This window comes from Pithys albifrons, chromosome 10 (genome assembly GCF_047495875.1).
Source record: "Pithys albifrons albifrons isolate INPA30051 chromosome 10, PitAlb_v1, whole genome shotgun sequence".
Lineage (NCBI taxonomy): Eukaryota > Metazoa > Chordata > Aves > Passeriformes > Thamnophilidae > Pithys > Pithys albifrons.
Genome location: NC_092467.1, coordinates 6,253,823 through 6,278,641, shown reverse-complemented (window position 1 = coordinate 6,278,641; position 24,819 = coordinate 6,253,823). Strand labels below are relative to the sequence as shown.

Genomic DNA, 24,819 nt, shown 5'->3' with positions numbered 1-24,819 from the left:
GAACTGAAATCCACCTAGCACCTTTCCAAGGCCCTCAGAAAGCCATTCCCAGTTAGTATCCCTGGTGAGGATAACTCATCCTCATGGAGAGCTGCTGGCTTTGCAGAAGGATGTTCTGCACAGTTGTGGAACGTGCAGGGAGTCACAGCCCAGGGCCCTGCCAGGACAGGGCAAGCCTTGCCCTCTAAGCAGAGCAGAGGAAAACAGCAGAACAGCCCCTCTGTCAGGAATAATCCATAAATTGAGTTTGAGGTGGGGTCATGTTGTCTGACTCACATGAGAGGAGCAAAGGGAAAGGGGTGAATAACCAACTGCATTCTGCAGCTCAGCTGTAACTCCTTCTCCCTCACTGCATGCAGGACTTGCTGCTCCTTGCCAAGCAGAGCAGGAACTGCTCCCACCATCTGCATCCTGCTGCCAAGAGAAGCCTGGACAGTGCAGAAAAGGGGATGGGAAATGTCCCCATCTCTGTGCAGATCACATTTCTCTCTGCATTAGATTCTGTCACCACTGTATCGTCCTTCCCTCCTGGGGCCAGCACGGGGGATTTGTCCCTCATGGTCCTTCTCTCCCTGGTTCTAATACAACAGCCCTTTGGGTCACACTGTAGGGTGAAAGCTGGAAAAGCTTGGAGGGTGTTGGGAACATCCACCCTGAATGCCCTGCCCTGGCAGCCACCATGGAGTCTGCAATATTGGTAATAATTTCCTTTCAGCCAAGGCTGGTCTTCTACTGAAAAGTGGGGTCAGGCCCACAGAACTCGTGTTTCCAGTCGCATCAGCAGGATGGAGCTGAGGCAGGACAAGGTATCCATACTGGCTGCAGGCAGAGCTGACAGATAGCCACGTTTCATGCCTACAACCAGGATATCTGATCTACCTCTCACAGCAAAAAGCAGGAATTTAATACATCTTCTGGAGACATGAGGATATTTAATCTGTGGGACCAGGAGAAAGGTGAGGGGCAGCAATGTGAGATGGGTCCTAGCAAGACCAAGGGCTCCCTTCTCATGACACTCATATCTCAGCATAAGCAAATTGCTATTCCATCTGCTAACGAATATAAGCAGCAGCACAAATTTTTGCAACCCAGAAGTCATTCAAAGTTTGACACTTGCATCCTTTGGGCAGGAGGACTCTTGGAGGGGAGCTTCTCCCAAGGAATTTCCAAAGTGAACTGCAAGAGTGACAAGGACAGGATCCCACTAGTGCCCTGTGTGCTCTGTCCAGAATGGGTGGAAATGGGAGAAGAGTTTGCAAATTCAGTTTTATACAGTGGAGTAAAGGGAATTTCAATGCACTCTGCAGGATAAAACACCTGAGCTGGGACAGAAAATCCCAGACTTCCCTCAGTTTTAACTGTATTATCCCAGTGCCATCCTCACTGGCATTTGTGCAGGGGCTGGAGCAGAGCACACAGTGCAGGGCCAAGGGAGGCTCCACACGTTTGCCTCGTGCATTCCCTGCAGGCTCCAAAGCTATGGAGAAAAGAATAATGGTGTGAAAGGAAAATAGAGAGACTTTTCACCAAACATGCCCCTGAGTACAGATTTTACACTCATAAGTTCACTGTGAAAGGTTTTCCCACTCATTATATACAAAACTTAACACATGAACTATGAATAATAAATGTATGAATAATAACAACAATAATAAATGTATGAATAATAAATGTAAATTGCTTAGAATCCAGAGTTTTATGTGAACCTGTAAATAACATCCCTCTGCAAGTCTTTTCAGGCACTAAGTATATTTTATTTCACAGACTATTCTGAGTTGGAAGGGACCCACAGGGATCATCGAGTCCAACTCTTAAGTCAATGGCCTACACAGGGGATTGAACCCATGACCTTGGCATTATTACAACCAACCCTGCAGCTTTGGGCTGCTGGGTGAGAACCTGTAATCTGGGAACGGACCGAACAGGAAAACAGGGCTGGTCACATTCACTGGGTTGGCGTGAGGGAAATAAACACGTTAATTAATTCAAGGGAACTCTCTTTTCGACACTTACTCAAAAAACCCCCATGGCTAGAAGAAGCAGAGAGCAATTCTCCGTCTGTCCACAGCTTGTCGCTCTCTCACTCCACAACGCCAGATCCTTCCCAGCTTCGGGAAGCGCTGAGGTCGCAGGCACAGGGAGGCAGAACTCAGGATGCAGCCGTGGAACCTGTGCAGGACATCCCAGCACCTCACACACCCACAGCAGCAGGAGGTGGGAATTAATCCTGCTGCTCCACTTGCTCCCAGAGCCCTTGGACTGCTCAGGCAGCTCCAGGTGGGAGCTGCTCTGTCCCAACCTTACATTACACTGTCAGCAATTCTTCCCCATCACCCTCCACACTTTTAAGAGCAAATTGAGTGCAGGAAGAGCAGAATTTTAAATCAGCATAAGTTTACCGAGTCCAAACTGTTTAAAGTTAAAGTTTATTTGTATTCTTTGTAGGAATATCAATAAAAGTCCTCAAATGTATCTATATCTGTACATATTACAAGAACCTTCAAAAATTATTCACAGAACAAAAATAAATCTTCTTTAGAACAAACCCAGGCAAAGAAATGCAGAAATGGATCTCAGAGACCAGTCGGTCCAGTGCTATGAGCATAAAAATACAGCTTGAAAAACAAGTTTATTCCTTTTTAAGGTGTACTTTGTTGAAATAAAAAATAAATTATTTAGAGCTATCACTGTAAAACAGTTCTGTGTAGTAACACTCTTATTAAGGCCCTTGAGACAGAAAGTCTATTTTTACAGGCAGGATCCCTGGCAGGCATGATCTGTAAGGACATGCTCACTCCCCTGGGAGTTAACTTACTGTGGAGAAGGAAACACCTAAAAACATTGGCCTGAATTTAACCCTTTTTCCTCTGGCAGACTCAGCTGGATACCTGTGGCTGACCAAGGCAATCATGGATGGAAATACATTTCGTGGTTCAGCCCAGACAGGAATTGTTCTCCAGGAACAACACAGACATTTTTGCAGAACACAAACAGAATTCATACACACAGGTAGGTATTGCTGACACGTTCCACGGGCATGGCTGTCAAATTGATGGACTTCAAGTCAAAGGCTGATGGGTTTAAGCAAGCATTAAAACATGAAATTAATATATCATGGGAAATAAAAACAATCTAAGCCAACCCAAAGCAATGGAACATAAAAAAAAATCTCATTTCTTGGAGGGTTTATAAGATGGATAAAGAATTGATTAGTGGATACACCTCATATTCTCTAAGTAGAAAATACATCTCTTTCCAGTCTCACATAGATCCCCTGCCTGAGTTATGCCACTGGAGAGGAATGTGGCAAAATGTGTAGCTGTAAAAATCTGTGCTTTTATGCATAGCTGCCCATTTCTGATACAGCAGGGAAAAAACAGCTGGTAATTCCTGGATGTGCAATCTATCTCCCTTAAAAAGAGAAAGGTCTGAATTCCTAGAGATGCAAAGAACAGGGATTTACAGGATGTGCTCCCTCTGTCCTCCCAGTGCCTGTCTCCTGTCACTCTGGCCACCTCTCACACACTCTGCAGATACCACACACAAGAGGCTGCTCAGTTTCCCTGAGCACTCAGACTCCGGAGTGGCTTTGAGGTTTGGGAAGAATCCTCCTGGAAAAGTACAAACATGGCCAGCACTGACAGAAATGCCAGGATGGGGCGACTTTCCTGTGCAGTCTGAGGAATACACGACTATTCCTTCCTCCTACGTGCTATTCCCTTTTTCCTGCTCTCCTTGCTCTATTCCCAGCTGGGAGCAGCAGTTCCTTGCACAGCATCAGACACAGCCTGATGCCTTTGCTCAGAGTGAGAACCCAAACCCAGCGCCTGCCACGCTCCCCATCACACATCACACCATCTCCTCCCTCTCCGCTGCAGAACCCACTGGCTCCGAGTCCAAACCCAAAGGTGATCAGGCCCAGGCAGGGCTCCTGCTCCCCAGCAGACACGTGGTTTAGTGCCACTTGGATTTTATCAGTCTGGACAAAATTGGAACTGGCATTTTCACATATTGTCAGCTTGAGGCGGCTGAAAATTTCTCTGGAAAGCTGCTCGGTAACAAACTAGGAGAGACAGGCGCCAGGAGCAGAGTGTTTTGTGCTGCAGCTGATCAGTTCTAGCCTTGCAGCACTGAGTCTGCAACACTCACCCCTCCGGGGTTAGCAGGCAGTGTCTCCTCGGCAGCAGGAGCTGGAGGAGAACACTTTGCACTTTAGGGGAGAAACTGGAATAGGAGAGAAGCAACCAGCCCAGCACTGAGCTGTGAGGACAATCACACACAGAATCCCAGACTATTCTGAGTTGGAAGGGACCCACAGGAGTCCAGCTCTTAAGTCAATGACCCATACAGGGGATTGAACCCATGACCTTGGCATTATTACAACCAACCAAGTTTTAACCAACTGAGCTCATCTCAGGGTCAGTACTCTGAAAGAGTTGCTACTTTTTCCTACAAGCTTGAGAAAGATACAGGTGAAGGTACACAGTGAGAATGATGCACTACTGAAGACCCCACCAAAACAGATGGATCTTGGGGCAGGAATCATTTCCCCTCTAAAAATCCAGGCTGAAATGCTGCCCGTTACATTTCCCTGCAGAAACCAAAGCACCTCAGAGCCTTCAAGCATCAAACCACATGGCTCAGCCATCCACCTCTGCACTGGGGAGCTCTGGTGAAAGGCATTTCCCCAGTTAATGCCAGACTAACATTCCCAGAACGACACATCTGCTTCTGCCTTATTCTGCCCCTGCAGATTGGCTGCTCTCTCCTCAGTCGCAGCACATCCCCCTGTCTGCACTCTGCAACAAGCCAGCAATGCCATGCCCATCCCAAAAGCCTACTTTTGGGAACACATTTCCCATGCTGCAGCTGTGCAATTCCATACATGGCTGTGGGAAGATGCAGGTCCCACAGAAATACTCAACAAAAAGGGGGTTGCAAAGGTTTTCTGTCAAAGAGCCACTCACACGACAGGTCAACACAGACTCTGCTACAGCCACGGTATGTGAAGGGAGAAGGAAGGAGGAACTAAAAGGCACAGTTTGAGGAAGAAAATATCAGAGGTCAGCAAGGACCTAGAGCTGGAAGACAGTTTGTGAAGTATTGAAAAGTAATCACTGCTGAGCAAATGCAGAGCATGACCCCAGGTGGGCCAGTGCTGACCCCGAACAAGCCAGGGCTGCTCCTCGGCATTCAGCACCAAGTCACAGCCAAGCAGCCAGAATAGCTTTGACCTTAAAGAACTCAGCATGAAACACCAACCCCAACTGGCTGCAGAACTAGTGAGCTCTGGAAGGCCTTGCTAGGACTGACCCACATCCTGCACTGATGCACAGTCAGTCACGGACCACACTGGTGATCATGTTAACTCCAGTACCCTGACACAACCATCAGCACAGCAATTCCACACTGCAGCCACCACCTGCATTAACCACACAGCTGAGGTTAATTCAGTTCCAAAAAACAAGCAAACCTGCCAGCAGACACCAAATTTGCGTCTCAGTATTGCCAATAATTCATGTGCAAGAAACCGGCGTAGAAACTCCTGCATTTTTCATGACACATCCCACACACAGGCACCTCTCAAGCTTTTGTCTCCAATTCAACTTTTCTGCTCTCCACAATATGTGTGAATGGTTAATCACACTCACTGTTATCAGCACATTTCTGTAACTCCAAATTTCGACTGCTGCCGCACTAAGTTTGTTCACTGCGAGTTTGGGGGCTAGAAATTAACAGCAGAGCATGTAAATCTTCACTTCCAGGTTATTACCTGACTCCAGAGTGTGGGGCTTTTAAAAAGCCCTCTCAGATTAAACATTCTGGCATTTGATGAAATCATGAGAATTGACAATACCAAGCCATTTAATGTTCATCTGTTACAGGTTGTGAATGTCACTGTCTCCCAGGAGAAGGTCACTTTGGAATGCTATTCCATTCACATACAGCCTGTAAGAATCCTTCTATGAAATGCAGCTGAAAGGAATTGGAGGCAAAAGCTCAGTCAAAAGTCCTTAAGAAAAACTGCTGAGTACAGAACAAAAGAAAAATCTCTTTAAAGTATCCAGAGAAAGGAAAATTTCAGTGAAAATGGAAGGTCTTTTCACACCTTTTACTGGAACTAGACTGGCTAAATAAGTGGCTGAAATAATGACCAAGCAATAAAATACAGAAATCCTCTAGAAAAAGGGAATTTTGCATATGGAATCTCCTGTGCTGGGCGCGGGCACCCTTTGATTAGCCCTTTCCCAAGAGCACTAACCTGGCTGTTCCCGATGGAGTGCAGAGAGGGAATTATTCCAGGTGCTGCTGCACAGTGTGTACTGTGGGCACTGGCTAGAAACTGTTAAAAAAGTATTTACAGGTCTGTAGTTCTCCAAACAGAAAATATAAAACTGCATTAGAACCGGCATAAAAAGGAAAGAATCCTAGCAGGAAATGCTGTGGATTCCCTCTGTCTGACAGGAAGCCTGGCTGTGCAAATCCAGGGAAACCAGTTTGCTGCTGCCACTTTGTACCTTGTCAAAACAGTCAGAAAGGCTATTTTATCCAGAGTCCTATTGAAAGTAGGTACAGGATACAGCAAGAGTCAGTTTTCTTGCTAAAATGTTTGCTGTCAAGTCTGCATTCAGTTAAAGACCCGCTGGGGAAGAGGGGAATAAACCCAGGCAATGAGTTTTCCGATGGAATTCGTTTCACTCCACTCATGTCCTTCCACCAGCCAGCTGCTGCCTCAGGTAACCACTGCTCACCTCTCTCACCCACAGCACACACACACACACTCCCCTCTTCCTCCTCCCAGGACTGCAGTGCTTTCAACAACAGAAAAACACAACAATAATAAAAAAAATAGCAATAATTAAAAAAATCTACAGTATTCACTTCCTTTTGGTATTTTACATTGGCATTTTCTGTACATGACCCAAGAGCTCCCTCTATTTACACAGTGATCTGGAAGGAGCCTGGTTCTCCTGGCCCTGAGTGGGGAATTAAAACCCACCCTTCAGAGTTGGTTTTGCCATTTTATTAAACTGAAAAATGTACAATACTTTATTAAATGTACAATACTATCTTAAAACGATTTTAAATACAATTTCTTTAAATACAATCTTAAAACAGCTTTAGAATAATTTTAGAACCATCTTCAAACAGTACAGTTTTTAAACAATACAATTTCCAATGTACAGAGCTATGTACAACAATCAGTGACGGGGAGGGGCCTCGAGTCTGCTCCATCGTGTTCTTCCATGGAGCTGGTGGGCAGCACCGGGGTGGATCAGAAGCTGCTGTTCTTGAATTCACCATTCTCCGTGATGGAAAGCTTGGGAGGGTTGCCATTCCGGACGTGCATGGTGTAGCGCTCCTTCACCTGCGTCAGGGCGCTCATCAGCCGCGTGTTGGCAGAGTCCAGGAACACGATCCGCTTCTCCTGCAACACACACCCCACCCCGTCAGAGCTGCTCCTGCACCAGCCTGGTGGCTCCAGGCAGGGCCGGCTGGGCCAGCATTCCCTGGTGACATGGGCTGTGTCTGCCTCTTTCTGTTTTCCGGCGGTGCCACGGGCTCCGCTCCGGCCCTCCTGGACTTTTGGCACGATGGAAGGCGACAGCGAGTCCCGGTGACATCGGTGGGTTGATCCAGCCATGGAGGCTCCACCCAGCCAGCAGGACTTTGCCACAGGGGAGGTGTTGGTGTTAATAACGACGACAGCCAATTTAAAAATAGTTTTTTAAAAGGACGTCGGAAAAACAGAAACAGGCAGCAGAAAATAAAAGTGGTGGGGGTTTCCTCTGGCAGAGAAAACAAGTGGTGCCTACCGGCCATCATTTCTGTGTTTTGGATGGAGTGTGCTCAGAGTAAACTCATGGGATGCTTGAAATAAATAAATAATAACAAAAAAAAAAGCGGGTAACGGCAGCCTGCGGTGACAGTGCGACAGCAACACAGAGAAGCAGCAGCCACAAGCTAACGCTCAGGGGTTACTGGAGGGGAGGGGGACAGGGCAGTGTGGGTGGGGGGAGATGCCATCGACAGAACACAAAGAACAAACACGGAACACGCTGCTCCTACACCCATTCCAGCTCAGGGGGCTCCCCGACTCCACCAATCCGTGTGCCCCGTTAGATTCTCCTGGCACAGAAGGTGCCAGCCTCCACTTTCAGCAGACAGCTCAAGGATGTGTGCTAAGTTTATACAACCCAGACCCAGCCTGCTGACAGGGGGGTGTGTGCAGTGGAATACAGCACTGGAGGGACCAGCCAAAGAGCTGGCGGCATAATCAGAAATGACAATTTTCATCTTTCCCAAAAAAGTAATAATAATATTAACACAGCCACAGAAAGTGGCACTAGACAGCAGGGAAGTAACTGTGCTCTCCATGCTACCAACTGAATGGCTCTTGTTCTTTGAGGAGGGAAAATGTCTAATTTACTTGACTGAAACAAGCTGTGTGCAGGAACTCTTCCCAGTCCAGCCCATTGAGAAACAAAGTGGAGGGAAAAAGAATGCCTGGAAGGCATAAACATCAAGGAATAGTTCAGACACAGTGCTCAGGAGACCCACGTGCTACCACAGCCCCTTGGGATTCAGATCCCAGCACATCAATGTGTGGTACAGCACTAATCAGCAATGTTTGCTTTTCTCAGCAGGCTCCCCCACTGGGGTAAGTGCAAAAACAAAGCAGAATTTAAGTCCTGCTTCTGTTACAGCCCTGAAGAGACCAAGCTCTGTGTAAATAAACAGATGAGGAGGCACAAGGCCTGCCCCAGCCCTCATCACAATCCAACTGATGGGAGCAGGGAGAACACAGAGTTACAGCCTTTCCTCCCATGCTGAAATGAACCCTGCAGAACACAAGTGCCTCAGCAGGAATGTGTTCCTCAGCAAGACAAAGCTCCTACTTCAACTAAATTTCACCTGGAATATGTAATTTAAAATCAAAATTACTTTCTGAAAATTTTTCTGAAAATTTTTCTGACACAAACATCTGAAAAATCTTTGTGAAGATCTCAGAATGAAAGGCTGGTTGTTTTCTGGCACTGCTGAGCTCTCACTGAGCTGGTCTGCAAAACAGCTGGAAATCTACACTTGGAAAATCAATCTGAAAAGTGTGAGCTTGGTGAGTAGAGGCATCTTCTCACTGAAAGGAAAATTAGATCTCCCAGACACATCCCTGACACGCTGGGATTGGGCACAGGGAGCGGGAGGAGCTGGAATGGGTAGGAGGGCAGTGCGCTGGGCCAGGACTGGGTACTGCTCAGCTAGAGAACTGAGTGGGTTTACTTGCCTGTTGGAATTATCTCATCCCCATTTATGACCTGTAATTTAACACAGCGGAGACGTCACTTGCAATAGCAACTGGGCCAGGACTCTTTGCAGCTCCGCTGCTCCAAGGAGACAGTTTAGCCAGACCTATCCCCTGCTTGGAGACCCAGAGCCAGGCTCTGGAACCACCCAAGGGCACTGCCCAGAGCCAGGGGACCAGCTTGTGTCCTGTGCCAGTGCCACTAAGCACAAAATCCCGGGTTAGTGCTGCTCCTGGCAGCCTCTAACTCTTCAGCCAGGTGTGATGAGCCGTGTTCCAGCTCCACTCCATGAATCTCACATTAATAAAACCTTTCCTTTTCTAGCCACTGAAGGAATCACAGACTAAACAAAATCTTCCGAGCACAGCTTCAAGGGATTGCTACAGAAGCCAGCAAACACCTGGGCTTCTCTGGCAAGTCTGTTCTGAATCTTTCACCAGTTTCCTCCTCTGCTCAGGCACCGGAGGGAGGGCAATAACAACTACACTTGCCCCATGCCCTGTCTGACAGTGAAGCAGTTAAGATTTGATGGTCACCTTGCTTGTCCAAAACAAAAGAGTCAAGTTAAAAGAGGAGTCATTAATGCTGCTGTTGTGCTCCTGTTTTTTTCACCAGTTTCCACAGCAGGTGATAAAATGCTGCACCATCAGATGAAGTCTGATCAAGAAGCACCTTTCCAGCACTGAGGGTTTGAAGGCCTCACAAGTCAGCAGTGGCCCCTCTGACAGCTGGTGACACTGGGATCAGACTGGTCCATGCTAGTCCGTAACCAACACCGAGGCTGGAGCCTCCTGGCACAGACAGCTAACAAAGGGAAGGGCAAGTTTCTTACTCAGTCACAAACTCTCAAGTCCTCCCCTCCAAAACTCACTTCTTGTGTTTGCTCAGTGCCCCTTCCACCTCCTGGAGGCAGATGAAAAACATGTCAGTCCCTTCAGAACTCAGCCTGCTGTCTGGATGAGCTGCCATCCCATGTGTGGAACAGAGAGATGCCGACTCCAAAAAAACTGCCCAGCACGTTCATATCTTTCAAAAAAAAATCTGATCTAAGTCTGTGTTACCAGGCTTTTTAAAACAGAGCTTTTTTGCTGCTTTATATTTTCCTCCAGTTCCATGTGAGTTCAAACATTTCCAATACCCCAGTGCCATCTTTAACCATGTTCAAGAGAAGCTCCCCCCACCACCACTCTTGGTGTAGGGAAGCAACTTTCTGAAATAACTTGGGTTATTCCTGAAAAAATTATTAAGGAAAGTTTCCAGCTGGAACTACTGAAGAGCCCAGAAGCAGGAAAAAGATCCTCCAAATGGAAATATCACAAATGTAACACGGCAGGCAGATACAAACCAGCCCCAGGGTCTGTTGTGGGATCAGCACAGACACAGAGGAAAAGCTGGAATGACCCCATAGGATACACCCACATGCAGTGCCCGCTGGATCCCCTTCCCCACAGCTGCCCTGGGGTGACCAGGGCAGGCACTGCAGGGCTGTGGAAAATGGGCATTTCCCCAGGGCTGCTGGGATGAAATGCCACAGATGGCATTCCCAGGACAATGCTCCATTGCAGCATTCTCTCTCCTGGACTCCACTGTCCAAAGCCATGCTTGGGGCTGGCACAGCTGAGATGCATGCACATGGCAGCTGAACTATGGTGGGGTGAGAGGTCCCAGGCCCACACTTGGGACATCGTCTCCACAATGCACTGCTGTTCCTTTACTCCCTTGGGATCTCACAAAGTAGCAAAGGTTTTGGAGAAGGGATGAGTCCTGGGATTTGTTGCCAGGCTGCCTCAAAGCCCAGGTCAGACAGGGGTGTATTAAACAACCCAATTCTCTCCCAGAAGGCAAAGTGACACCATGGGCCAACCCGGCTTGGGAAATAGGGAACAATGCTGGGGCAAGAGAGAGGGAGAATAAGGGGTTCTACACAGAGGTTCTTGGATATCCCGAGCTCCTTACCTACCTGTGCATCAATAATTTTCTGCTTTGCATCAATGACAGCTTGCATCTCTGCATGATCCTTTTTCAGCTCCTCTTCAACAGCCATGAGTCTGATGAGCAAAGAGAGGGACAAATTAGGATGGTTTAATACCATTCCCAAGTGTTTCAGGTACTGTGGCTTGTTGATTTGGCTTCTCTGCTTGTTCTGGCTCTGCCAGGGAATTCTGCTGCTCTCAGGAAAGCTTATCTCTCCATCTGACTCCCAATTGCCCAACCTTGTTATTCGCAGAATGGACATTGCCAAAAATGCAACCATTCTGAAAAACTGATCTCAACTACAGATTCCAAACAAAGGAATACACCTATACAACAGAAACCAGGGTTAAAAATTCCTAATTCACTCTCCTGACAATGAGGCAAGTTTCCACATCTGCATCTCCATTTCTTTACCTCTAAGGTGGGATGGGGAGAACACACGGCACAGGGGTGCTGCTTGTCCTACCCAGTCCCAAACCTCCCGAAGCCTCACCTGCTGATGATGCTCTTCATCTGGCTGTCCTTCTCCTCCTGCTGCCTGCGCAGTCTCTCCTCACTGTCTTCCAGTCTGGACTTGTACTCCAGCAGGAGCTTCTGCATCTGCTGCTCCTGCACCAGGAGCCGCCGCTCGTACTCCTCCAGCCGGCGGCTGGACACGCGCAGGCGCTCCTTCAGCTTCGCGATCTCCTGCTCGTACTGCGGGGGGAACGGAGGTTTATAAGATGTGACGTTATTTAGATGAGGGGATTGAGTCCATCATTAGCAAGTTTGCAGATGACACCAAGTTGGGAGGGAGTGTTGACCTGCTGGAAGAAAGGAGGGCTCTGCAGGGGGACCTTGATAGGCTGGAGAGATGGGCTGATTCCAATGGGATGAGGTTTAACAAGGCCAAGTGCAGGTCCTGCCCTTTGGCCACCCCAACCCCCTGCAGCGCTCCAGGTTGGGCACAGAGTGGCTGGAGAGCAGCCAGGCAGAGGGACCTGGGAGTTTGGATTGACAGGAGGCTGAACATGAGCCAGTAATGTGCCCAGGTGGCCAAGAAGGCCAATGGAATCCTGGCCTGGATCAAAAATAGCATGGCCAAGCCCCAGGGCAGTGACCCTTCCCCTGGACTCTGCCTTGGGGAGGCCACACCTTGAGTGTTGTGTTCAGTTCTGGGCCCCTCAGTTGAGGAAAGAGATTGAGGGGCTGGAGCGGGGCCAGAGAAGAGCAACGAGGCTGGAGAAGGGACTGGAGCACAAGTGCTGTGGGGAGAGGCTGAGGGAGCTGGGGGTGTTTAGCCTGGAGAAGAGGAGGATCAAGGGAGACCTCAGCACTCTCTACAACTCCCTGAAAGGATGTTGTAGCCAGGTGGGGGTTGGTCTCTTCTCTCAGGCAACCAACAGCAGGACAAGGGGGCATGGGCTTAAGCTCTGCCAGGGGAGGTTTAGGTTGGATATCAGGAAGAAGTTCTTTACAGAGAGAGTGGTCAGGCATTGCAATGGCCTGCCCAGGAAGGTGGTGGATTCTCTGACCCTGGAGGTTTTTAAGGTGAGACTGGACGTGGCACTGAGTGCCATGATCTGGTAATCAAACTGTGGTTGGTTTAAGGGTGGGACTTGATGATCTCAGAGGTCTCTTCCAACCCAACTCATTCTATGATTCTATAAATCAGATGCAAAGGGAAAAAAGCGATCAGATTCTTACAATGCTCAGCCGCTCTTCAGAGGGCTTTTTAAATGAAAAGTTTATTGAAGTAAAGGAAATGACAAGCAAATATGGGGCAACCACAGAGAAGGAGCATGTAGGATCCCTCTGGGCAAACTTACAAACCAGACCCATGCAGGACCCAAATAAGTCACTCTTCAGGACCTAACCAGGGCATGAAACCTCAGGTACAGTCAGAGCAAACCAGTCACTGCAGAGCAGAGCCTGCCAGGTTACTTGGCTGAGCTTCTGCTCTTCTGCTTTTTGTCTCTGTGGACAGTCAGGTCTGCAACAGTGCCATGAATCTCAACATATTCCTTTGTACTGGGTTCATTCACCTTTCTTAACAATCTTATGTTCCTACTGTTTTGTCCATTGAATGTTCTTCTTCTCACTCCTTGTCTTCTCAAAACACCAAACCCTCTTATACAACTCCATCCCCACAGCAGCATATGGATGTAACTGTACTTGGAAAAATGGGATCTACTTCTGGAAAAACATATGCTTTAAAAAAAGGATCATGAAGATTTCCATGCAGCCCAGAAACATGGCACTACCTCAGTGACAGACATTTGCCTCAGGGGAATCCCAAGACAAAATTTTACTGCAACTACTGATGAAGGCTGAGTTGCATTTACAGAGCCCTGTACAGTCACTAAGCATGTCCTAAGCTATTGTCAGTCAGGTTAACAATCCTGACTTTTTTACAGAGTTAATGACCACTAAAATGTTTTGCAAGCATAGAAGAATGGCAGAATGTTGTAGCTGTAGTGTATAAATAAAAAATAATAAAAACTAATGACTTGAGCAGGATGTAATACACTCAAGCAGCGTGACTCATGATGCACTAGGTGCCAGCTACCAGGCTGTGATGTACAAGCTCAGCTCTGTCAGTCTGCTCCCATCTGACATGCTGCAGCCTGTAATCTGTGCTATGGGAGGCTGGATGCAGGAATGTGTGGCAGCATGTACAGCAGGAGTTCTGCCAGTACCACCTGTGTGTGAACACGTGACGCTGCGACAGCAGGGCCTGAAAGCCCATCTGAGCTGGGCTGTGGGTGCACAGGACTCGCTGGCACCTGAGTAGGCTGCACACAGAATATAATTACCTTCTCAGCGTGCTTGACATCATCCAGGCTTTGTGCTGTGTCCTTCTTTGCCTCCTCATACTGCCCATTGTTGAACACCCACGCCGCTGTCCTCTCCACTGGTGACAACGTGGCAGAGTCCACAGGCGACTGCACCTGGGGCAGAGACACCTGTAAGCATTCTTAAAACCAGCTCTAAGAGTCAGTGCATTTGGAGGAGAAAGATGCCCATGAATCTGTCAGTCTCAAAGGATTCCTGCCAGGATACACCATCTTTCCTTGACTTTGGACATGCAGTACCTACCCGAATCCCTCTAAAACCAATGCACTTGAGAAGCTTTTCTTCCCCTCTAAGTGAGTTTCTCTTTGCAAAAGTTCTTGTTTCCCAATCCTGCTCACATCCACCTCTCCTCTTTGCAGCCTTTCTCACCCTGCCCTGTCTCCCACAGAGGAAACTGAGTGACAAAGCTTTGCTCACAGGTAGGGGAGGTTGGTTTCCCTGGACTACTGAGGAGCTGAACTTGGGAGCAACTTCCTCAGCCAGGCTGGGACAGGCTACAGCAGAGCATGGGACTGTACAGCTTGGATCTGGGACAGCTTTAACGTGGCAGAGAGGTGTGACACAGTCCCAGCAGTGCCTGTCAGGTTTGGATGGCCCTTTGTAGCACCTGTGCCCAGCCAGGGCCAGCAGTGCTGGCTGGGAGAATTGCCCAACCTCTTTGGAGGCTCCCTCTACTCTTTACGGGAATCTGAAAAGGGAACCAAGAAAACAAACAAGGAACTCTCCGCCTGGCTGGGGAAAACATGGCTTGCTGCAAATTCCAGGCAGTTTTCATGGACAAAGACAAGTTTATAAGCGCAGGAATTAGCATAATTACCCCTGAAAGAGCAACACTGTCTTAAGATTTTGAGAAATGTGAAAAGATCAACTTCCCCCCCAGCTGCAGCTTCTTTTTGTGCTCGGGCAGCTCTTCAGCTCCCTGCCTGGCCCAGTGTGGAGCAACACGCTCCCTGGCTGGGGGTTCTGAAATCCTAGTTTCAGCCAGGGGCTCTCCCTGTAGGAGGAACAGTTTCTTTAGGAGTCAGGGATTGTGCCAGCCTCCTGTTGTGTCCAGAGAAAAGCAACAAGGCTGGAGAAGGGACTGGAGCACAAGTGCTGTGGGGAGAGGCTGAGGGAGCTGGGGGTGTTTAGCCTGGAGAAGAGGAGGCTCAGAGGTAACCTCAGCACTGTCTGGAACTGCCTGAAGGGAAGTTCTGTCCAGGTGGGGGTTGGTCTCTTCTCCCAGGCACTCAGCAATAGGACAAGGGGGCACAATGGGCTCAAGCTCTGCCAGGGGAAATTGAAGTTGGAGAGCAGAAAAAAATTCTTTGCAGAGAGAGTGCTCAGGCATTGGAATGGGCTGCCCAGAGAGGGGGTGGATTCCCCATCCCTGGAGGTTTTTCAAGTGAGATTGGCCGTGGCACTGAGTGCCATGATCTGGTAAAGGGACTGGAGTTGGACCAAGGGTTGGACTTGATGATCTTGGAGGTCTTTTCCAACCCAATCAATTCTATGATTCCTGTCCAGGGCTGGCAAGTGCTGCACCTGCTGCCATGGCTCAGCTGTCCTGAGCAGTCATGGACACTCCAGCAGTGGGAGAAGCTGCAGCAAAGATGGGTGTAAAGGCAAAGGAAAGATGTAGGAATTAGGCAAAAATCCCTGGATTTAGGCAGAGGCCTTTGCCCTAGAAGGCAAAAAGGCCAAGAGCCTTTTAGGTGTAATGTGGCAGCCATGCAAAGCTCCTTAAATCAGTTTTTTTTGGATGGCATTTACTGTCAGGCAGCCACAACAAGGGAGACCATGAACTGTGCGTGGCTCTGCCACCAACAGGCTCTTCCCAGAGGTAAATATTTTGGCTCAGGGAATATTTGGAGAAATCTGGAACATCGATGGATGAGCATTTACTGGAGCTATGGAGGACTAAGACAGCAGAAATGTGAGTATAAAGTAGTCTATCCCCAGCTGTGTTCCAGTGTGCTGTGCATCAGAAAACCTGGCCAAACAACCTTGCAAGTTTAGGACAGATTATTTCCAGCAGCCAAACTCTGAAAGCCAACAAAGGGTAAGCATATGGCAAGCACTTCACATGCTAATGGGTTATGAGTTATACTCTAATAAAGGGGAAAAAAGAGTCAGCCTGCTAGGACCATGTATTAATTCCCTTCTTTCCCTCTCTTCCAAAGGAACACACTGACATTTCTGTTCCCACCTACCTCCTAAATGGAAATGGAAGGCAAAAAGTGACCTCTCCCAGCAAACAAAGGGCTCAGCTCTATATTCAGAAACAAATAGGACTTGTAGAGAACAGAGTCTAACAATTATAACGCCCACAAAACATGCCTAGAAAGAACATGCCCAGAAAGAACATGCCCGACTTCTCTTTTCTCATTCTCTTTTTTTAAATAAGAACAGAATTCCACACCAAGATTTGCAATTAAAAGGATGCAATGGAATTTGCCTCAAAAAAAATGTTGGCCACTTGATTTGGCAACACTTTGAGATGTTGTTCACGGGTGTGGGGAAGGAAAGAACAAACTGATTTCTCTCAGCAAAGCAGGAGCAAGTACTCTAATGAATCAAATGGAAACAATTAGTATAGAAAGTAGAGTGGGAAAATAAGTGCATGCACATCCCTTTCAAATTTATTCTTGTTAATGGCCTAAAGATGTCCTACCACCACTACACAAGGCCTGGTTGCATTCCATAAACACCTATCCACACCTCTGTGCCCAGATATAAAACACTCTGCAGGAGGACACAAACACACCCACTTCAAATAATACACAATTGCTTTTTCGGGTATTACTAACTTGGCATATTAAAGCTTTGCTTTGTGATTCAGCATCTCTGGTCTTGTACTTCAATGAATTTCAGGTATCAAAGTACTTCTGAAGCCCTGATTGCTCCTGGGTTCCCAGGCACCATCCAGATTTCCCACCTTTCACTGCAGCATTCAGCAGTTTGCCAAGAACGCTCTGCCAACAGGGACACTGGGAAAACTTTGGGCAGAGGTTGCTCTGCCACATTCACCTCAGAGCCCAAAGCCTTCCCCCTGCAAAACCTCTGCCCTGCACAGCAAGCTTTTCACCTTCACTGAAGTGCCAAGCATTTAAATACTTTCTCTTTAAAATTTAACTAATTTAGGAAAAGATTTTAATACACAGTAAATTGCAACAGGATTATATTAAAAAAAAAAGAAAGAAATGTTGGTTTTCTGACAGGAAAACCTTGATTTAGAGGTGCTTGTGAGCAACTGATAAAGCACATTAGAAGCTGGTAGATATAAACACTCCTTTCCACAAAATATCTGCATTATTCATAGTTCAGTCTGATTAAAGAGAAAAAGCAGCACTTTTTTGAGGACCAGCAAGAGATTGTTTCATCATGGTGAAATATGGATTTCCCCACGCTTTAGACAACCGTGCTTATTTGTTATTTTGGCAGCAGTTTATTCTGTGATGTTTTATCTTTGTTCATTTCCCTGTTTTCAGGCAGCTCTGCTTTTAAATTAGCACCACAGGGCAAACACAGTCTCACGTGCCAATCTGAACTTCCATTTGGAACAAAGCTGCTCCTGGGTTTTTGTTTTGTTTTTGGTTTTTTCTTTTAATTCAGGGAAATTTTCCAGTTCTGTTTCTTTCAGCAGGCTTGCTGCTACCTTAGTAAATGGAAAACAGCTCTTTTTGAATGTAGTACAAGGGCATCCCAGTGTAAAAGAGAAGCTGGTTTGCTGAACTTGTGAGACTGGCAAGCACGACTAGGCACTCAGCAACAGGACAAGGGGGCACGGGCTCAAGCTCTGCCAGGGGGAAGTTAAGTTGGAGAGCAGAAAAAAATTCTTTGCAGAGAGAGTGCTCAGGCATTGGAATGGGCTGCCCAGAGAGGGGGTGGATTCCCCATCCCTGGAGGTTTTTCAACTGAGATTGGCCCATGATCTGGTAAAGGGACTGGAGTTGGACCAAGGGTTGGACTTGATGATCTCGGAGGTCTTTTCCAACTCAACTGATTCTATGATTCTATGACTAGTCCTTACACTTGCCACTGGCCACTGGCAGCAGTGTTGCTGCTCTTGATTCAGCTCAGCTCCCAGGTCAGGAAGCGTGGAATGTCACAGAGCATGGGCTGAACACCAAAGCAGAGGGTCCTGGGGACAGGCTTTCCTTACCTGCTGCGTCTGCTGCCGCTGAATCGCCCGCACCTTGGGCACGGGGCTCTCCCTGGAGGATGAGGACTGATGCCGGGAGCGGTTCCCGTTCTGGATGGGCTCGGTGCCCATGGCGCCCGACGCCGCGGACATGCTGCCCGTGCTGCGCAGGGAAGGGCTGTGTGTCAGCGTGTGCAGCGTCTTGGCCCTGGTGCCCAGCACGGTTTGGTCCATCTTGCGGATCTGTGCCTGGCTGCTGCTGTTCTGCCGTGGCAGCACCATCGGCACGTGCTTGTCGGTGCCGCCGGCACGCCGGGACGAGTCCTCGCTCTGCGAGCTGCGCTTGGCAGAGTCCTCCAGGCTGCTGTTGCTGCGCCCGCTGGGCTTGAAGTCCTCGCTATTGCTCCGGCTGCGGGAGCTGGCAGTGCTCAGGTTCTCTGGACTGGAGTCCACGGAGGCCTTGGCCATGGGCGGGCTGGGGTTGTTGAGCTGGTAAACCGGGTTCTGGAATGAGAGAGGCCGGAGGCTGCCCTGTTGGTTCCAAGCCGGGTGCAGAGGCCTCCGGACCTGGGGAGCGCTCTGGGGGGTGCTCTGAGTGTCCCACAGCTGTTTGATGGTGGCCACCTGGGTGACGGAGAGCTGGCTGCCGGCCAGGCGCAAAGGCACGTCGTGCATCATGGAACCAGTGTCACCGTGAGCCGTGTGAGGGTCCTGGAGGTCCATGAGGGAGATGCTACGTCCATTGGGCAAGACACTTACCTTTTCATCCTTATCTGAGCATGACATGCTCTGGGTGGATGCCTGCTGAACCAGCAGTAAGGTCTTGCCCCTAAAATGTCCATCTACATTTTCCTGGGTTGGAGACTTCAGTCTATTTATGTCACTGTGGAGTGGAAAGGAATTTGGTTAATTTTTGAGCAGCCAAGACCCCAAGAGATCTGTCCCAGACAAGTCTTTCTACCTCATTTAACCTCCCCCCAGCGAAAGCTTCAAGGAACCAGACTTCCTTTTATGAGCATTTTGTGTGCAAGTCAGAACACGCTCTCCCTTAATTACCATTTATCTCAGAGAATTGTGTGTGATTCAAGAAGTGCTTCATCTTTCTTTTTTTTTTTCAGAGGTGAAATCCAAACCCTTTCTATCAAATCCTCCCCCCTTGGCCACTTCTGTCTCCAGCAGACTTCAGATCCCATTTAACCCTTTGCCAGCATTATGCAGCAAGTGGTAGGACAAGTGAAAATAGCCTCAAGGTGTGCCAGGAAAAGTTTAAATTGGGTATTAGGAAAAATTCTTCACCCAAAGGGTTGTCAAGTTCTGGCACAGCTGCCCAGGGCAGTGGTGGAGTCACCATTCCTGGGAGGGACTTTAAAGGTGTGTAGATGTGGCACTTGGTGACATGGGTTAGCAGTGGCCTTGGAAGTTCTGGGTTAACAGCTGGACTTGATAATCTTAGAGGGCTTTTCCAACCTCAATGATTCTGTAACTCCACATATTATGGAGGTCTGAGAGTTAAGCAGGAGTTGTGTGAAGAGGCTCCTGTAGATCTGGATGTAAGCTCAGAGGACAGAGAATTTCATGTGACAAAACTGGCCCCTGTAGCTGACAGCACAGAAACTACTCAGACTGCAGTAGCCAAGCTCTGAAGTTCTGCCATGTCACAGCTCTGGATTAACAGCTGTTACAGGGCAGGAAATGCTGCACTAAACACAGCAGGGACTAGTTTTGCTGTTCCATAAGTAAGAAGTTTCACCTACAGCTTTGTTTAACCATCAGCAGTAAATAAGCAGCCTGATGGCCAGAAGGAAACACTGTGGCTGACTGTGCATCTGCACACCCAAGCTGGCAGTAAATCCTAAAATTGGTTTGAGCAGCTCAAGTCACTGACTCCCAGAGATGTGGTTGAGTCCTGGGGAAGTCCAAAGCTTCAGGTCCCCAGTGCCACCTTGTGCGCACCTTAGTGGGACTGTGCATTCCCCCGAGAAAGGCCCAAGCTCCCTGTTCCACAGCTGGGCTGGGCAGCCAGTCCAGGTGATGAAGCACCCAACTCTTAGAATCACAGAACCATAGAATGGTGTGGGTTGAAAGGGGCCTTTGAAGACCATCTCGTTGCAACTCCTCACAGGTTTAACAACATGAGCCAACAGTGTGCCCAGGTGGCCAAGAAGGCCAATGGGATCCTGGCCTGGATCCAAACTAGCATGGCCAGCAGGTCCAGGGCAGTGACCCTTCCCCTGGACTCTGCCTTGGGGAGGCCACACCTTGAGTGTTGTGTTCAGTTCTGGGCCCCTCAGTTGAGGCAAGAGATTGAGGGGCTGGAGCGGGGCCAGAGAAGAGCAACGAGGCTGGAGAAGGGACTGGAGCACAAGTGCTGTGGGGAGAGGCTGAGGGAGCTGGGGGTGTTTAGCCTGGAGAAGAGGAGGCTCAGAGATGACCTCAGCACTGTCTGGAACTGCCTGAAGGGAAGTTCTGGCCAGGTGGGGGTTGGTCTCTTCTCCCAGGCACTCAGCAATAGGACAAGGGGGCACAATGGGCTCAAGCTCTGCCAGGGGAAATTGAAGTTGGAGAGCAGAAAAAAATTCTTTGCAGAGAGAGTGCTCAGGCATTGGAATGGGCTGCCCAGAGAGGGGGTGGATTCCCCATCCCTGGAGGTTTTTCAAGTGAGATTGGCCATGGCACTGAGTGCCATGATCTGGTAAAGGGACTGGAGTTGGACCATGGGTTGGGCTTGATGATCTCAGAGGTCTTTTCCAACCCAACCATTCTATGATTCTATGGACCCCACACTTGCCCTCAAGCCCTGGCTGGGACATACCCATCAGTGGGGTCCTCAGTTATCTTCTGAAGTCCCGAGGAGAGACTTCCAGTGACGTTTGGGCTGGAGCTGTGCTCAGTGAAACGCTTCAGCTGCTGCTGCGTGGGTGTGGGGTTGGTCATGGACTTTGTGATATCCGCAAGGATACGAGGGAGGGGTCCCAGTTTTGCCACAGTTGCCTGTAGGAAGGAATTTTCACCCTAATTGGATACAAGCACCACGACATCCGCCAGGGTTTTTTTGGATAACGATGCACAGAGGCGGAGGGATGGAGGTGGAAGGAAGGAGGGTGGGTGGTTGTGTGCAGTGTTATGGAGCAGCGCAACGACGGCGACCAGATGGATGGAGGAGACGAAACGGGGTGCAGCAGACATTGAGGAAAGAAAAGGAAATAGAAAAGAAATTAGGATTGACCCCCAAAAATAAAAACCATGCTCAATAAAACAAAACTATTGCCATTCCAATGCAAAACTATCATGCAAAGCACACTAAGGCCAGGGTGGGTGAGGTCAAAGTGAAAACTACGGCATCTGCTCACTGAAGGGCATTCAAAGGCTACAGATTCAGCCAGTGGGGGGAAATTTCCAGGCAGAGGGTGTCGTGTGGTAAAGGAAATCATGCCAACAGACAAGGGGATGCAGCATTCCAGGGGATCGTGAGAGGATTGCAGGGGTTGAGGGTGATGGGGAAAGGGGAGATTTTCATCTCATAAGGCTTTTGCTTTCAGCATCCTGCCCCGATGCCATCATCTCCTGGCTCACTGTTATCAACAGTGAGGCCGTTCTTCCCTACCTAAACGTGAAAAATAACTGCATGAGAGCACCAAAGATCCTCATCCCAGTATCATCCCATCAGCATGGGATTAAATGTGTGGCTTCAGTTACACGTTATCTCAGTGCTGGCCAGGCCTGGGGTGAGTGCAGTTGGCCTTGAGCAAGCAAGGCTGCTCCTCCAGGCTCTGGCTTTCTCACCCCTTTGGGTCACTGCTGGGATATCAGCTACAGGGCATCTTCAGGCTCTTGGAACTGCAGGAATAAGGTGAAGGTGCTGCAGATGTATAAAAAAATTAAAATTCTGCTACAAAAGCAATGTTCTTCCCAAAGATAGCCTTATTTTCCCTGTAAGCAGGTATTTGGCCAGTTGGGTTCCAGACAAGGGTATCTTTACAGACACTTCCATACAGCCCTTCATCTGTAGCTATTAAAATCTCTGAGGTGACTTCTCTCATCATTTCCCAGCCATTGCCTACAGTAAAGCTGTATTGCATGTAACTCTACCCCTTAATTCTCTTTTTAGCAAACCCCTGCACCAGCTCCCAAGGGCCTGCTAGGATAGATCCATCCATCTAACCTCCAGAAAGGGCAATGCAGATCCATACATTTGGAATGTGGACTGTGTGCATGTATGAGGGAAATGGAAAAACAAGATCACAACTTGTTATCAAACCAAGATTAATATATAGATTGTCTTTTTGAGTCAAGGACATTTCAATTTACTCTGATAAAACAAGATGAGTTTTTTGTTTTCTCTTTTAAATAATGTACTGTGAAAAAATAGATACCCAACAAATAACCATTTTGGCAAACCTTAATGCAATAAACATACTGAGTGCATTGCCATTCACCTCATCTCTCCAGTTTCAAAAGAAAGAATAATATAAATGGAATATGGACAAAATAATGCACATCTGAAAGCTGAAATATGGAACAGTTCCAAGCACTTGGAAAAAAAGAAAAAGACTCACAGCTCAGCTTTTCTGGGCCTTATCAACTACTTTTGCTATTACGGTTTTAATGATTTTGGATCCTGCAAAGCCACATAGCTAAGGAAGAGCAAAACCATGCCTTTCTCTCTTCTGTAGCTAAATGGAAACAATGTTTATTGGTGGTGGTGCCTTTTGGGATCAGAACAGAACCTGGACACTGCACCTGGACCTCAGCACAACCCACAGCACAAAGCACCTTGCTTTGTTACAGGATGACACTCAGGAGTGGATCCAGGTTTTTCCATGGCACCCTCTTGAGTGCCCAAATCAAAGACTATGGAAATGAGACCATCTCAGCAGGCTCTGGACCAGGTCTCTGATAGGAACAGTTCTGCAGGGTCAACATATTGCTCCATCAGAGCTGGGGGAGGGCCTGATGCACAGCAAAACCAAAGGGCACTGCAACAATCCCTCAGCACCAAAAGGGCACTGCAACAGTGCCATTGTCCATCCAAACACCCTCCCTTTTTCCCAGCTCACTTATGAGAAAGGACTGGCTGCTGAGGGAATTCCAGGTCTACTTTTAGGTGCTGCCTTCACCACCCAACCTTCCTAAAGGCTCTGCAAAATGTTTGCAGTGCTGCCCAAGCCCAGCCACTTCACATGCCCCACTCCTGGCCCTGATCTGAAAACAGAAGGAGCAGTTGTGCAATACCACCATCAAACACTCCCTTCCAAAGCTGTTACCTTCAGCTGCTCCCCTGATATTTCCTAGTGTTTACTGTAGCTATGATACATCCCTAGATTCACCCTCCCAGGCCTCCAAAAGGCTTTACCTTATCAAGCTGGGACACAACCTCCCACAGGAGGGAATGCAGCACTGAGAGCTCCCTGCCCAGGTCGATGTAGCCGTCGTATCCAGGCATGTTCGAGATGGTATCTGGGTTGGAGAGCTCCCTCAGAAAACGCTGCATTCCTCCCCACTCATGCTCCAAAAATTCATTCATGAAGGCCATGTACTCTTCCTTGATACCAAACCTGCAGGGAAAGGAGGTGGGGGGAAACCCGGTGAATAACCACACCAAATACAGACCACAAGTACTTGCAGTTACTTAAACACTTCATTTTAGACCTGCCTTTCTGAGGAGTTGGAGTATTTTTGAAAAAACATTTTGAAATATGAAGATTTTGACTCCTAAATCTGGAGATGCCGAAAATCTGGAGATTTTTAAGCCTTGGAGGAAAAAACTCCATGGACAATTTCTGCTTTCTTGTACTTATTTAAATACTACTAATTCACTGTTCGTATTACATTCAAGGGCTCAACACATCTCTCTCCTCTCCCTCCCACAGACACACTTCCTCTCCTCCCCTTCCTCTGCATCTCCTCTGCTGTAAGAGATGTGTCATGCCCTTTGTAGCATTCAACTGGGAATTCTGGAAGAAGAAAGGAGGAAAATCATGATGCTTGGTGGGAACAGGTTTCCTTCCTTTTGAACCAGCACACACTGACATGCTAATGCATGACTCTTCTTGGTTTTATACCGTGTCCCCTCCACAGAACTCAACACAGCTCCAATTAGCATGTGAAAAGGAGAATTTATCTGGGGTGGCTCAAGGGGAACAGCGGTCACATCCAAGTGAGAAGTTTCCTCCTTTTCTAAACTGGTTCAGTCTGCCAGAGAATCAGCTGCCTGCAAGCACCACTAGGAGTTCAGGCACCAGAGTTCAGGCTCTTTGCCACCACCTACTTGGCAAAATTGGCGAGATTCTGGATGACTTTAGCAATGAGGGTGAGCGTGCGAGAGGTCTGGTCGTCAGGGTACTCCTGCATGAGGTTGAAGAGGCTGGGGGACATGATGGCAGGGCACAGGAAGCGGAGGAAGAGAGAGGCACTGATCAGCCGCTCACTGATGTCCTGCTTGCCCCTGTTCAGGCACTGCTGCTTCCAAGATGCAAACACCTCCTTCAGCTCACGAGGGAACACGCTGCAAGACAAGAAACCAGGGAATAAAATCGCACTGGCAACGAGATGCAAGAAGTTGAACTGGTGACCAGTCACCTG

At 48.3% G+C, this 24,819-nt stretch overlaps 1 protein-coding gene across 9 annotated transcripts in view; it reads right to left on the bottom strand.

Annotated features, from left to right (window-relative positions):
- Positions 1-2,409: 2,409 nt before the first annotated feature.
- The window catches only part of RASAL2 (RAS protein activator like 2), a 179,966-nt gene continuing 157,556 nt past the window's right edge, over positions 2,410-24,819 (bottom strand). For 4 of the 9 annotated variants that reach the window (XM_071564740.1, XM_071564734.1, XM_071564741.1 and 1 more), the window contains 9 exons: positions 24,506-24,742; positions 23,591-23,792; positions 21,050-21,249; positions 18,259-19,120; positions 14,075-14,209; positions 11,773-11,975; positions 11,266-11,353; positions 9,287-9,317; positions 2,410-7,429 (listed from right to left, as the gene is read on the bottom strand). In XM_071564740.1, the coding sequence (XP_071420841.1) occupies positions 7,299-7,429; positions 9,287-9,317; positions 11,266-11,353; positions 11,773-11,975; positions 14,075-14,209; positions 18,259-19,120; positions 21,050-21,249; positions 23,591-23,792; positions 24,506-24,742 (2,089 nt within the window). In that variant the 3' untranslated portion in view covers positions 2,410-7,298. The remainder of the gene's footprint in view (positions 7,430-9,286; positions 9,318-11,265; positions 11,354-11,772; positions 11,976-14,074; positions 14,210-18,258; positions 19,121-21,049; positions 21,250-23,590; positions 23,793-24,505; positions 24,743-24,819) is intronic. The other 5 variants (XM_071564738.1, XM_071564735.1, XM_071564739.1 and 2 more) reach the window with 3 other exon arrangements.